The 16,008-nt window shown below is 39.2% G+C and overlaps 1 protein-coding gene across 1 annotated transcript in view; it reads left to right on the top strand.

The window, feature by feature from the left end:
• Positions 1-16,008, top strand: part of LOC133091360 (zinc finger protein 426-like) — a 30,351-nt gene that overhangs the window by 4,635 nt on the left and 9,708 nt on the right. Inside the window, exons 2-7 of the mRNA XM_061190576.1 lie at positions 7,852-7,935; positions 8,525-8,651; positions 9,255-9,338; positions 10,411-10,475; positions 10,954-11,230; positions 15,280-15,460. Of these exons, the coding sequence (XP_061046559.1) occupies positions 7,906-7,935; positions 8,525-8,651; positions 9,255-9,338; positions 10,411-10,475; positions 10,954-11,230; positions 15,280-15,460 (764 nt within the window). The 5' untranslated portion in view covers positions 7,852-7,905. The remainder of the gene's footprint in view (positions 1-7,851; positions 7,936-8,524; positions 8,652-9,254; positions 9,339-10,410; positions 10,476-10,953; positions 11,231-15,279; positions 15,461-16,008) is intronic.

Raw genomic sequence — 16,008 nt, 5'->3', positions numbered from 1 at the left:
TGTCTCTTCATGATTCACTCTTGGTAGGTTGTATGTTTCTAGGAATTTATCCATTTCTTAGGTTGTCCAGTTTTTTGGTGTACAGTTGTTCATAGCAATCTCTTATGATCCTTTGTATTTCTGTGGTATCAGTTGTAGTATCTTTTTCATATTTAATTTTGAGTCCTCTTTCTTTTTCTTGGTGAGTTAGCTAAAGGTTTGTCTTATTTTGTTTATCTTTTCAAACCTCTCAGTTTTATTGGTGTTTTCTATTTTATTTTTATTCTCTATTTCTTTGAGTTCCATTCTGATCTTTATTATTTCCTTCCTTCTACTACCTTTGGGCTTTGTTTGTCCTTCCTTTTCTAGTTTCTTGACGTGTAAAGTTAGCTTGTTTATTTGAGCATATTGATATTTCTGATTTTATTTTCATGGTGTGTTTAAATGTTTATTCTGTTTCTTGTATTTCTATCAACTGGTAATTGGATCCAGAACAACAGCTAGCACACACTTTGTCTGAAAAGGGACAGGGGACTTTCCCAGTGGTCCAGTGGTTAAGACTTGCACTTCCAATGCAGGGGGCGCAGGTTCGATCCCTGGTGGGGGAACTAAGATCCCACATGCTGCAGGGCGTGACCAAAAAACAAAAAAAGAAAAGAAAAGGGACAGATAGGAAGTACTTTATGCTTTCCAGGCCACAAGGTCTCGAATTAGTCCATTCTACTTTTGTTGTGGGGAAGTAGCCATAGATCTCAGTAAACAAGTGTATATGGCTGTTTCTCCATAAAACTTTATTCACAAAAAAAGGCCTGTGAGTCAGAGTTTGTCACTTACTTTTTGGTCTGCAGGCTTCAAAAGATCATTTACAAAATATATCATAGATGATGTTGTATATCTTAAGTTGTATTTCATCAGGAAGACCTAGATTTATATCATTCTTCTGTTAGTGATGCTACATTTGATTACTTAAGGTAATGATCACCAGAGACCTGTATTTTAAAGGTAAACTACTTTCTTCTTGAATAAGAAAGTAATATGTGGGGTAATATTTTGACACTCAGAATATCTTGTTTTCTAAGAACCTTTACCAATTATTCTGGCATCTGTGATTTAGCACTACTAACAGTGATCCTCTGTGTATGTTGTTTCACGTTTGTAGAGGTTCATCTTCAGGACTAGATTTTAAGGTTGGGTTTCTAGGTCAAAGGGCCAAAACACGGTTAATTTTTCTGGGTATATAAATCCCTTCCATAAATCTTGTGCCATTTGGTAGTTTCCAAGTCAACATTAAAATAGGATTAAAATTATTCTGGAGAAACATAAGGAACACATTTTAGTTTTGACTTCAAGGCACTTATTTTCAAAAATGATATCCAGGGAATTCCCTGGTGGTCCAGCGGTTAGGACTCCATGCTTCCACTGCTGGGGGCCTGGGTTCAATCCCTGGTCAAGGAAACCAATATCCCACAAGCTGCGAGATGAGGGGGAAAAAAAAAAAAAGTCGATATCCAGTCCACTTTCTTCCTAAGAGTACTCAAATACGTTTTCAGAAGTACAGTGTTTTGATTTGTATTGTGCACAGACATTTTATATGATTCCTATTTCATTTTGTGTTGCAGTTTTTTGTTTGTTTTACTTCAATTTGTGCATATCTATGCTGTAACATTTGTGTGGGGATTGGCAATTCTGACAGTCCACCTAATGAGCTAGGCTGTCTTCCAGAAATAAGGAAACAATGGAGATCGAAATAAGGATAGTATTGCTTCTAAGGGGTTTACAGTTTACTTAGGAAGACATTTTAAGTGATTGTTGGCAAGTTTGTTATCTGGACATAATAATGGCTTAATATGAGGGGAGAAGATATATTGGGAGGTGTTGATATTTAAGTTGAGAATGAAAGCATGGATATGACTTAGCTAATCAGGTTGTTTAGCTAAGGTGAGGAGGTGTAGAATGAATGAGAACATTTCAGATGAAGGAACTTCATGAGCAAAATTCCAGAGAAGTTGCGAATTCAGTGTATTTCCTAAAGTGAGGAAAGTGGGTTGTCTGAAGCAGAGCAGAACCAGAGAGTGTTGGGAGGTATGTTGGAGAGTGGGGGACAGGGCCAAGGGAATTACTTACTCTGAATTATATTCTAAGGCCATGGGAAACTTAGGAAATATTTTAATCAAAGGAGTAATTTGAATCTACTTACAACTCCTAGTTTGAGAATGGTCTTCAGAAAGTGTGAGAGTGAATGCATGGAGTCAACCTAGAAGCTTGTGATAAATAAGCTTTAAAACACGATGGTGGTAAATTACAATTGGATTATTATTATGGAAAAGGAAATAAATGAAATGATTTGAGAGTTTTATAGAAGGTAAAATTGAGAGAATTTTACTTGATGAAGTTATTCCTTCATCTGTTGATTTACTAGAAGGTATATTATAGTCAGTGCTTGAATGATTAAGACATAGTGAAGAAAACTGAATTCCTCACATTTGTTCACAGACTTCCAGATATAGTTTCCTAAAGACTAAATGGAAAAAAAAAAAAAAAAAAAAAAGACTAAATGGTAATGTTAACCTCTAACACCTTATGTATAAAATTAAAATGGGGAGGAGATAGAAATGAATCGTTAGTTTATATAAATAAACATATGCATTAAATAAATGCATGCATATAATAAGCAAAGAGAAAATGTGCAAAAGTACTACGGTTCTTGTTTCTCTAATTGGTCTTGAGGTTGTGGTTGACATCCATGGGTTACTTCTTCAACAATCAGTTTCACATTTCCCTTGCCCTCAATGAGACCCTCACCTGGTCTGGGTTATGTACCTGGTGGAGTGACCCAAATGTTCATTCCCAGGCACACAACAGTAGTGTTAGCTGGGTCATCCATGGAAAAGGGAAGTCCATATTGTTGAGCCCACAGATAGGCTTTATCCCCATTAGCATGGCCATTTGGTTCATGGACCCATTGAGGAAACACTGTTTTGGCTGGGAAAAGTAATTGACATCTATGGACTGCATCATTTTGTCCACCTGATTATTAATAGTCTTATTTATAGTGGATTGCTCTTGGTGGGCATTCATATAGGGCACAAATAACTTTACAGTCTATGTGCATTCAGAGACATCCTTTCATATACCTTTTCCCAGACTACTTTTCTTGTCATCAACCTTCCAATCTTGTTCCATTCACATCTTTGACTCTCCAGTCAAATGATTGACAACTGTTTGTGAAGCAATGTGTATCCATACATATGGCTGTTTTTCACTCCAGACCTAGCGACAGCCAAATATACTGCTTGAATTTCTGCCACTGGGAAGATTTTTAATTACTACTGCCTTTCAGGGTCATCCCTTCAGTAAGGATATAGAGCTTCAGCTCTAAACTTCCAGGTGTAACTAGCTTACTATGCACACCCATCTATAAACCAGGTTTTGTCTCAGCCAGCTGGGTGTAAGGAATACCACAGGAAGCCATAGACATGGACTGAGGAAGAGGAGGTAGTGCAACTGTACTCAGGTGTTGAAAGAGCCTTGGCAGCCTATCATACAATTTACTTGCACTCACTGGAACTGCCTGAGCTTAATCCCTTAGGAACTCCTAGGAGTTTACATGTTCGCCAAACTCTTTTGATACACATTTGCAGAGTTGGGCTTATTTTGTATGTAAGCTGTTTTCTCCTACCTTATGTTGCATACTGTCTTGTCCCCTTGGATTTTGCACTAGTTGTGTGTCCAGAGGCAACGGCAGGTAATTGTGGTGGGTCTCAAGAATGAGCATTCCTTCCAAGGCATCTGCTGTAAGTGAGATTATCACACATTTGTCAAGCAGAGGAAGGCTAGTATCTTCAGAAACCTAAGAGCAAGCTACTTCCCTGATAAGGGAGGCTCAGAGTGTCTTGGGGGTTCAATATTGTGAGTGTCATCAGGGTCCCCGTAGATGTCCCCATTTCAAGTTTCCTGTCTCATTCTTCCCTGATCGGTGCCTCATTTTCACATGAAAAAGTATGTGAGACTGACTTTTAAGTATGGTTGAATACTTGAACTCTGCATTTGATTTTTAGCAATATCTTTCCCATGTGACCACATGAAATGAGTTTTTAACCTGTCATGGAATCTCTCTGGTTTCAGACTTTGACTTGAGATAGCAGATCTGAGCTTGTCATTGTCTGGGCAACTACACTCAAAAGAATCCATCTCTCACCACAACCATTATAATCACCATTATTGTTGTACCGTTAAGTGTAGCATTCACCTGGTCTCCCAAGGCAAGAGCTGTACCATAATCATCATAGGTGATAGCTTGACAGTTGTAATTCTGTGAATGTCTTTCCCATTGGCAAGGCTTTTAGCTCTATGCTTGAGTCCAAAGGTTTGACCAAACATATCCCAAAATGTCATCTTTACTACTTTGTCTCCAGGGATCACCTATCTTCACTATTGTGTATAAGTCTGCATGAAATGAAGAGACAGAAATCATACTTTGATTTAAACAGGAGAAGTATAGTAGAAAGTTGTAAAGAGAATTCTGTCATATATTCTAGAGTTCATGGAGAGTACCTAAGGAAGGCCAAGCTTATAGTGGGGCCCTCTCCCCAAGATTGATTTCAGACCTTGTTAGAGAAGGTATCATGGCAACCCATTGAATGTGAGGAAATTTGCTAGGTTGCCAGGGCCAGAACTAGTTAACAGTCACTGGGCAAGGAGGAAGCTCCCCTCTGGAATGCAGGCAAGCCATGACCGGGATGTAGATGTGGAGAGGGAATTGGGGTGCCACTGCCAGTGCAGGACCTAGAGCACTAAGTGTCCATATAAGGAGGCTGTGGGAAACAAGTGACAGGTGTGCAGATAAGCCGACGCTGGTGTGAGTGCTTGAAAGAAGATGGTGTTCCTCCCACCCTTACATTCTTAGAGTAATCAAATACATTTCTGAAAACAGATATATGTTGTGTTATGAACAGTTATTTAGGTATAATCTAGGTGTACTTGAAGAGTGATGTGAAGGAGCTCCACTCTGTCAGTCACCAGTCAGTGGGTGCCTTTGGTGTGCCAGACACCGTGCCACTCTTTGTACTGGCAGACACTGGCATCCAAAACAGATACAGTGCTACCAATGATATGCCAAAAAAAGAAACTCTCCCCAAAAAAGCTGATCCTAATGTCAGACAACGTTGTCAAGAAGCATTAGTACAGATAGAGATCATGATAAACAAATCTGTTTCTCCAAAAATATAAAAAATCAAATGTGTATCCACTCAATAATATTGTTGCAAATATATAAAGCATTACTTGAAAGAAGTGGAAGAAGAAATAAACAATTTCAAAATTCTAGTGCGAGATTTTAATGTATTTTGCCCATAGTTTCACTAAACAGTACACGAAAAATCAGTTAGGACCTACGTTTGAAAATGCTGTATTAACTGCCTAATATACATATATAGCATAATGTATCTAGTAACAATGAAATCAGAAAGTGCTTGTCTGAGCGCAAGAAGTAAGGAATGGATGGAAAGGGACAAGAAGGCTTTCCAGGGAAATAAATATGTTCTGTTTCTTGTTTAGGCTGGTGATTATACAAGTATATGCAATTATCAAAATTCATCCATTAAATACTTAAGATCTGTGTATTTGATTAGACATTAATTATATCCAACTACAAAATAAACAGAAAAATAAAACATTTTAGCAGGTACCGCCTCACTAAACTTACTCAGCCTAAGGACTCCTGGTTTGAGACCCCTAGTAGTAAGTACAGTTATAAGGGAGTCTAGACACATGATTTTTTTTGACCTCATGTATGTATGGGTTTTAGTCTTCTCTACTGAAGAATAAGGACTGTGGGGACAGTGAGGATGAATATGGTTCATAGGTTCATAGGTAATGAACTGTGGAACTTTCATTGTCATCATTCGTATACCGTTTTGTAGACCAGCATTTGGCCTGGTGGTCTGTGTTTGATATATTAAAGGTTATTGATATTTAACAAAAAGAAGTTAACTTTTAAATACAGAATGTTAAAAGACAAGAAACATGAAGAAAGTCTGTGGAAGAAGTAAATAAACATAAAAGCAAATTTTTCAGTTCCATAAAAATGGAACTGAAAAATAATATGAAAAGGTGATTGTCTGAAAAGATTCATAAAATAGACAAATGTTGGGCTAAGTATGACAGGGCCTTGCTCCTTGTCCAAGGCAAGGAAAGAGTACAGACCTGTTTGATTTGAGTGTTTCCAAACGGAGACCCATGGAGGCTTCCCAGTACTTTCATGTATTCTGAATTCTTTTGTAAAAAGTTTGATAAATTTTTTTCTAATTTTTTTTGACCAAGTGTGGAAGACCTAATGATTTCCCCTTTCTTTCTTTATCTGGCCCAGGAACTAACAGAATATATGTGGGGGGTGTGTGTGTGTGCGTGTGCGTGTGTGTGTGTGTGTAGGATACCCTTTATTTTTTTTACCTGCTTGATTGTTTTCCCATGTTACTAATGAATTGATATATCAATTATTAGTTTATTGTCTATCTTCCCTAATAAGAATGGTGGATATTTAATGCCTAGAATATTTTCTGTATATGTTACTGCTCTCAACTGATTGCCTAGCACAAAGTCATTGAAAGAAAGGAATAATCCAGTGATAAGAACTAAAGGAGGCCTAGAGCTTCAAACTTCTCCAACATCCATCAAGAGAAGCTCAAGGATGTTGACCGAATAGACTGTTTTATTTTTTCCCTTCATAAGCCCAGCAGCAACCTACACCAGTGCTTTTCCAATATAAATATAATGTATAGATCACATATATAATGAAAATATTTTCAGTACCCACAATAAACAAAAATGAAGATTATTTATATGAATATATTTTATTTTATCCCATATATATTAAAATATTACTTAAACATTTAGTCAATTTAAAAATTGAGCTATTTTACATTTTTTTCATTTGAAGGGTTTTAAATTTACTGGACACTAAATTTTTATCATATATACTTAATTTCTGCTTAGAGCATACATAATTTACAGTTGAAAGAGTAGATTCCAATATTCAAGTTGTTTCAAACATATAGGTAAGCTGTAAGCTCCTAATGAGATATCTGGTACATAATGTCCTCAATGAATAATAATTGATGTTACTGATATTTTTGTTGTAGAGCATACTCTTTTAGTAACTATGTTATCTACATAGAAAGAGCTAATTTATGATGTTGTGTGTGAGATAACTAATATTTGTTGATTAATGATTGATATGAAGCAGGACTCCAGGTAACCCGATCTCCAGGGGGATAGAGATGTCCTGTCCACTTGTATTCATAAGCTGCCTGACATGATCTTGACATCAAAGAAAGGAATTTTCAGGCAAATTTCACCATCATTGCAACATGACAGCTATATGTCCCATGAGAAGTCCTTGTTAATGTCCTTTTTCAGATACTCTACTTTAGGATCTGCCAGTCCTTTGGTCTGGGCCTGAGCAGTCATGCTTCTGGTTCATCTAGGAATTGCTGAAGGGAGCCAGATAATGCTGTTCTCTAACTCGGCTTTCTGGTATACGCATTTAGGTAGAGTTGCTGCATAATCTTATTTGTGTATTTTATTGCCTTGACAAATGAAGAGTCACATTACTCAGGTCTTAAGGTTCCTCCCCTGTAAAATGAACCCATTACTCTTTTTCTGATGGGCAGCATGGCTCACCATCCCCTTTTCTGGCTCCAGGTGAGACAGGACTACTCTGGCATTTCACAGCAGTGATGTGTATATATGTGAGATTTCTTGAGTGTGCAAGGATAATTGGGAATTTCGAGCTAGAGTTGAATGACTTCCAGGCAGTGACTGTGGGAATTATGATCATCTCTGGGTACTCATGCCTTCTTTCTTTTCTCCTAGGTGTTCTAAGGACACTTTCACCTTCCTGAGGAAAAGATAGAGGCAGAAAGGATAATGGCTGAGTGTTTGAGAAGTTGTTCTCGGGTAAGAAGAAAGTCTCTCCTAAAAAATGAGCTACTGTATCCACCAGATGGACACATTCTGTCTTGGTAGACCTGTGTCCAGAGCTTCTTAAAGAAATAAAGCCACTGCAGGACTCAGTCCCTGATGAATTCCCTCCCTAAGTGGAGGCTCATACTGGTGACACATCACCCTGAATAATCTCAGTATTTCAGTAATGACCTCCTAATCTTGCCTCTCATGATGGTGACTGCATATTTTTTGTTTTGCTTGGTGCTCTTACACAGTAAGGAAGATGACTGTGCATTTCTCAAAGAATGTATTCATTCATCAGCGTTTACCAGTGCTTCCAGTTGGCTTAGGACTATGCTACAGGAGAGAAACAAAACACTTTAAGGTTCATTCTATTGAGATAAGTTCATGTATTACATGTTCCATTAGAGCTGTAGCTGAAGGATATCAATCATGAGTGAGTGTAGATAGAAGAGAACCTAGGACCAGTGTGTCCTGGGGGAGATGATGAGAGACCTTGAATCATGGGTCACCCGTCTCCAGTCCCTACCATTGGTGGAGGGCTTACTTTACTGAAGCTAGTATGTGTGTGATGGTTTAGGACTCAGTGACCTTTGCTGATGTAGCTGTGGACTTCACCCAGGAAGAGTGGACTTTACTGGACCCCTTTCAGAGAAAGCTATACAGAGATGTGATGCTGGAGAACTACAAGAACCTGACCACAGCAGGTAAGGCTGCCATCATTCCTGTAGCCTCTTAGGGAACAGATATATGTGATGCACTTACTGTGTTGCAGCATGGGTGATGTTACATATGAATATAATGGAAACTAACAGACACTGTTCTTCACGTGAATGGGTTTTAATTCGGTTGGCATCTGAAAATGTGCTTCTAGGACTAGCATTATCACCATCGCTCTTAGAAATGTGCATTCTCAGACTCCACCTTTCACTTACTGAATGAAACTGCGGCATTGGGACCCAGTCATCTGTGGTGTGACAGACACTGGACTTGGTTCTCATGGACACCAAAGTTTGACACTCATTGGTATATTGGTTTCTCCATGTGAATGAACATCATTTTTTGCACTTACTTTGTTTCCTGTATTGAAAAAAGTCTTAAGCTTTGTAATTGTTTATATCAATCTGAATGTGGGCTTCAGGGGCCAGAGAGAAACAGTCTTTGTGGCGAACAGAAGGAGGTGAATTTCCTGTTTTATCTCTTCTGAAATAGTTTTACCACAGTTTTAGACATATAGGGGCTGATTCATTGGACAGTTTCTTCTATTTTTCTGGAGCTTCTTTCATTAATTTATCTTTCCTCATAAACAGGGTATCAATCATTGAAACCCACTCTGATCTCTTGGTTGGAACAAGATGATTTGAGGACAGTGGAAAGAAGAGGAGTCCTCCAAGGTGAGTGATTCCTGATCAATGAAAATTTCAGTGTCTTTGGAATAATGATGAGGAAACTTGTTAAGATGTGCTTTCTCACAGAAGGCTGAGGTCACTGGTCTCTGATGTTTCAGGATATATTCAAGTTGTCATACGTACATACTTCACATTTACTCACAATTTCTTATGAGCTCATAAAATGGCTTGTTCTTTCTTTTTTTAATATAATTTTATTGGAGTATAGTTGATTTACAATGTTATGTTAGTTTCAGGTGTACAGCAAACTGATTCAGTTATACATATATATATATATATATTTTCATTCTTTTTCAGATTCTTTTCTCATATAGGTTATTACAGAATACTTAGTAGAGTTCCCTGTGCTATACATTAGGTCGTTGTTATCTATCTTATATATAGTAGTGTGTGTATGTTAATCCCAAGCTCCTAATTTATCCCTCCCTCCCACATTTCCCCTTTGGTAACCATAAGTTTGTTTTTGATATCTTTAAGTCTGTTTCTGTTTTGTAAATGAGTTCCATTTGTATCATTTTTTTAAATTAGATTCCACATATGAGTGATATCATATGATATTTGTCTTTCTCTGTCTGACTTACTTCACTTAATATGATAATCTCTGGGTCCATCCATGTAACTGCAAATGACATTATTTCATTCTTTTTTACAGCTGAGTAATATGCTATTGTACATATGTACCACATCTTCTTTTTCCGAAATGGCTTGTTCTGTTTCTTTTTTTAACTTTATCATTTTGATGTAGGCTATTTTTCCAAACATTCCTCTTTTCCTTCACTGATAATATTCAGGTTTTTTTCCACATCATATTTAATTTTCATAGAATTGTTTTTAATCAGGTACTGAATTTTGACTCTGCATTCCTATCATTGTTAAATATTTGGCATAGCCAAACTCCTCAAATCTAGTATGTATGTATTGATATTTTTAACATCTTTAATTTGGAAACCAATACAAATGAGTATTATTATTTTTAACTCCTTCAGCCTCCTGTTTCTTTCTACAAACTCTTATATTTGTTATCTTTTTTTATGGGAAATGCAACTTAAAACCAAAGGCTCAGCAATTCAGCAGGATAATCTTGGGGGAGAAACATCTGTTGGGATGGAAACAGTAACATTGGTAAGTTTAAAACATCATATTTCTCTTTTTCCACGTTCAGAAAAGAAAGGGAATTTCATTTATAGCATGAGCACAAGTGATAGATGTTTGCAATAGGTGGCAGTCACCCAGGGGAGAGCAATGTCTATGGTGAGATACTCTGAATAGGATGAATTTGGGGATATCCTAAACCTAGCTTGATACTTATTGCTTCAGAGTTCCCATAAGTCCTCATTTCCACATATGTAACAGGACGTTTGAGATTTTACAACAATCCATGAAGCTGTACAGGATTATTTGAAGGTTGGAGTAGATGGAACATCATTCTGGCAGAAGGATTCCATCATTCAACTTGAAAGAAATCAACAGGGCAGAGGTGTATGAATGTAGTAGAAGTGGTCATCTTCATCGTTGTAATGATGTTTCAAGTTTGAGATGAGTAGGATCAATTAATGAGTCTGAGCAATCTTTGCATCATCATTCATCTATCCATCCACAGGCAAGAATCCACAATGGATGGAAACTCTGTAATTGTGAGCAATATAGGAAAGACTTCAGTGAACACTTGAGCCTTAGGACAGGCAGGAGAACTCAAAATGGAGGCAACACTTACGAGCATAATGAGTATGGAAAAAGCTTCCTTACTCTGCAGAAGAAAACCTCTACGGTTGCGAAGCATTTTGTGTTTAATCACTGTGGAAAAGCCATCATCCTGACTCCAAATATTGTGGACGGGAAAACCAGCGTGGGAGAGAAAGCCTTGGAATGCAGTGATGGTGAGGAAGCTTGTGTGAATCAGCCTTCTCTTCAGGCACAAGTAGTAACTCAGAATGGGGAAAAACGCTGTGAACAGAGGGAACATGGGAGAGCTTCTGTTCACTCCACAAGGCGTGGTATACCTGTACGAAATCACACCACACAAAAAAGTTATGAATGTAAGGAGTGTGGGAAAGTCTACAAATATCATATATCCATTAAAATTCACATGGGAACCCACAATGGAGAGAAACCCTATAAATGTAAGGAATGTGGGAAAGCTTTTGTTATAGCTTATGAACTTAAGAGGCATATAAAATCTCATACTGGAGAAAAGCCCTTTATATGTAAGGAATGTGGGAAAGCCTTCATTAGAGCTGATCACCTTAGGAGCCATATAAAATCTCATACTGGAGAGAGGCCCTTTATATGTAAGGAGTGTGGGAAAGCCTTCATTAGAGCTTATCACCTTAGGAGCCATATAAAATCTCATACTGGAGAGAGGCCCTTTATATATAAGGAAAGTGGAAAATCCTATTTTTATCCCTTATTCCTTAATGATCACATGCAAAATCATAGTGAAATAAAAGTGCATGAATGTAGGGAGTGTGGGAAAGCCTTCCTTACTTCCTATAGACTTAAAGAACATATAAAATCTCATAGTGAAGAGAGGCCTTTTCCTTGTGAAAAATGTGGAAAATTCTTTAAAAGTTCTTCATATCTTAAGATTCACAATCGAATTCACACTGGAACAAAACCATATAAATGTACGGAATGTGGTAAAGCCTTCATCAGGCCTTTTGTACTCACTGAACACATGAAAACTCATGCTAGAAAGTTGTTATGTGAAGACTGTGGAAAATTTTTTGTCAGATCTCAGTTTAGGGACCATAGAAAATCTCACATTGGAGAGAGGCCCTTTCTATGTGATCAGTGTGGAAAATCCTTTAAACATTCCTTATACCTTCATCGTCACAAGACAATTCACTCTGGAATAAAACCTTACAAATGTGAGAAATGTGGGAGAGCCTTCACTTGGAAATCAGACCTTTCTAAACATGTCCAAACTCATGGTGGAGAGAAAGAAACCTGAGGATGTAAACAATGTGAGAAATCCTTCAGTTATTCCAATTCCTCAGGAAAAACTCACCCTCTAGCAAAATCCTATAAATGAAGAATATGTGAGAAAGCCTTCAATTCTCTTAGTTCGTTTGTCTTGAAAGAAATCACTTTGTCTAACTGATGTCAGGTATGTGGGAAAGCCCTCAGTGGCCCTAATACACTTGACGTGAAAAGAGCACACTGGAGAGATGGTCTTCAAGCATAAGGAATGTGGGAAAGCCATCCGTCTCACAACCCAGCCTGTTAGGGCTCACAGTGAAGCCATACTATTAAGAAACATGGAAAGCACTTTACTGTTTGCTAAGGGAAATATATATTCCCTAAATATGGGAGATCTTGCAATGCAGAGGAACTCTACTGATAAAAGATTTCTGGAAAACTGTACATCTCTTGAGTACTTTGATGATCACTTGTGATCTCACTGTGGAGAAGAACATTAGGAATGTGAGAAATATTGTAGAGTCATCATTTTTTTCCATTAGATTGTTGCTCATGCTTAATAAACATGGGGTGATTCACAGGCAAGAGAAATGGAGTGTAGTAAATATGGGAAATGCTACCCTGAGTCTGAAATCTTAGGGTTTCTGAGAAAGGATAGTGTTCCAGGTGGTCCCAAAGGTCTATTTTGAACATTTGTCATTTGGCCGTGACCTTTCCTGGGCAGTGATACGTCTTCCCCTCATCATCAGGCCAGGCCAGTCTAGTTGCTACATTTTCCAGGTCACAACCTGGCCAAAAGTGGGCCTACAGGATTCACACTTAATCCTCTTTGGACCCCCTGGTTTTTCCTGTTGGATGGACCTGGTCTTATATTGTGAAGACAGGAACTGCTTGACTATGTATGAGGCTCACCAAGTCCATCTACATCAAGTCCCAATGGCCAAAGTGGAGGATATAGTACATCTCTGTAAATCTTGTAAAGATGGCCTTGTCCTCTCTCACACCTAATCCTTTCAGGGTCAGGGTCAAGCATGGGATGAGTGGAGAGGAAGTGAGATTTCATCTACTAATGTGAGACACCCTGATTTCCTGACCTTTGTGGGAGAAACAACACCCCGACACCTGTGGAGGACATTCAACCTCAGGCCTTGCAGGAAGAGGGTGAGAGCAATGATTGTTCCTTTTCACCCCCATATTCAGCTCCACACCCATGCAAAACAATCATGTCATGTGTCTGGATCAAGCAACGTCTGCTGTAGGTGACATGTCCTCCCTCTGGGTTTGTCCTCCAGTCCAAGTGCTTGAAAAGTGAAAAACTCATGTGACTGGCTGTTCCTGATAATGTGTGCTGCTTGATGCCGTGACTGGCAGTTCCTGAAGGTGGGCTTTGGGTTCAGACACAGACAAATGACTAGTACACCTATTATTCCTCTTAAAGATGGCTTTACGGAGGTTCATCTCTCCTCAGTTACTCCCCCATCTTTGTCACCACTGGGAATTACAGAAATTGAACAGGATCTGTCAGGATTTTTTATTGGCTCAATTCTACTAGCTGTCAGTAATGTCCTCAGTACAGGTGTACCAAATGCACCATTATTGCCACCAGAACTAGCCAGTCCCTCATTTATGTGCCACCAATGAACCCAGCTACTGCATTACCAGGTCTGATGCATTTACCAGCAGGTATGCCTAACCTCTGCACCCTCCCCAGTCTTAAGCTTCCTGCACCCCACATCATGCCAGGTGTCAGTTAGCCAGAACCCAGGTTCTGCCTTCCTAGGACTTTATCTAATAATAAAAACCTCATTTCAGCCTCTGATGAAAGGTTACACAGTTCTCATGCTCCAGCAGCCTTGGGTTACATCATGTATGCCAATCAGGGTACAGCTTTTTTTTTTTTTAAATATATATTTATTTATTTATTTATTTGGTTCTGCTGGGTCTCAGTTGTGGCAGGTGGGCTCCTTAGTTGTGGCATGCAAACTCTTACTTGTGGCATGCATCTGGGATCTAGTTCCCTGACCAGGGATTGAACCCGGGCCCCCTGCATTGTGGGCGTGGAGTCTTAACCACTGCACCACCAGGGAAGTCACCAGGGTGCAGCTTCTTGATGACACTTTCTTGAGGCTAATCAAACCATTGTAATGATAATCCAAATCAAGCTTAAAACAAAGCCTGGACTGGAATTAACCTCTGAACCTTCATTTATACATATTTATATGTGGAGTAATGTGTCATGTTTGGTTCTTTCTTGTGTATGCCTATTGCTATTTGGCCTGTCTGTTGACCTCTTTAATTATTGGCAGTGACACTGAATTATCAGCAGGTTAGTCTTAACTCCCTTGAATGCAGTGTAATGGATTATATACTAGCCCTGGATGACATTCTGATTTTCTGAAATAAGACCTATATTTCCAGCAGAATTTGTTGCAGTTGCCTGAGTCTGAGACCTCATGGGTCATGTTAGAGGTTTAAATGCAGGTTGGCCTTATTCTGCTGCTTGGATTCCTAGTGATAGTGTCATCAACAAGTGCTCACTGAGATCCATGAAGCAGATTTCGTCCCAACTCTTGTTCTGTAGTGGTTGACAAGGTGTCATTTTCATGTGAAAATTCTCCAAAAGCCAAGTTGATGTGTGAACCAGGAGCTTGCTGAAGATCCTCCTCCGTGCATCGCTCTTGCTCCTGCTCATCATGTTGTACATGTGAATACAAGGCTCTGATCCCTTTTTTTCTCAGAATTGAGAAATGCAGTGAGGAAAGTGGAAAGATGAGATCATCTCTCCCATTGAGACAACAAGCAGGCTTGGTTACTACTGCAAAGAAACTGAAATAAATTCCACAACCTCAGCATTCCTCTCCTGTAAGACAACCCAATGTAGTACAGACTCGACATGGGCCCTCTGTGTCACCCCTGAGAGACTCAGGGACAAAGGGACAAAGGGAACCAATACAAACAGGCTAACTTTCCTTGGAGGAAGGGAATAATCAAGTCACTGGTCCAACAGTTTTGGTGATGGAGACGTGGCTTCCTGGAAGAGGCAGAACAGTAGTGGCCAGGCTGGGTGGAAAGACAGAAAAGCATCTGGAATCCAGTAATGAAAGCTCTTCCCCAGACATTTGCCCATGTTTGGGGCAAGAAGAGGGAACAAGGATACCTGCTGTCCTACTTCTTAATGAGGCTCAACAGTAAGTGTATCAGTAGTTATATCAGTTTGCTTTTCCTTAATTTCTCAATCTTATACTACGCTTAATTTTTTTTTAATTTTTAATTTATTTTTTGGCTGCATTGGGTCTTCGTTGCTGTGCTCAGGCTTCCTCTAGTTGCAGCAAGCAGGGGCTACTCTTCGTTGCTGTGCACAGGCTTTTCATTGCAGTGGCTTCTCTTGTTGCGGAGCATGGGCCCTAGGCCCACGGGCTTCAGTAGTTGCAGCACAACAGCTCGGTAGTTGCAGCATGCAGGCCCTAGACTGCACAAGCTTCAGTAGTTGTGGCACACGGGCTCAGTAGTTGTGGCTCGAGGGCTCTAGGGCACAGGCTCAGTAGTTGTGGCGCACGGGCTTAGTTGCTCCAGGGCATGTGGGATCTTCCCGGACCAGGGATCAAACCCATGTCCCCTGCATTGGCAGGCAGATTCTTAACCACTGTACCACCAGGGAAGTCCTATGCTTAATTTTTTTATGTCACTTTATACACAGACATTATGTGGACTTTAAAAATACCTACGTTTTTGCTAT

Source organism: Eubalaena glacialis, chromosome 4, assembly GCF_028564815.1.
Source record: "Eubalaena glacialis isolate mEubGla1 chromosome 4, mEubGla1.1.hap2.+ XY, whole genome shotgun sequence".
Lineage (NCBI taxonomy): Eukaryota > Metazoa > Chordata > Mammalia > Artiodactyla > Balaenidae > Eubalaena > Eubalaena glacialis.
This window is presented reverse-complemented; position numbering and strand designations above follow the sequence as displayed.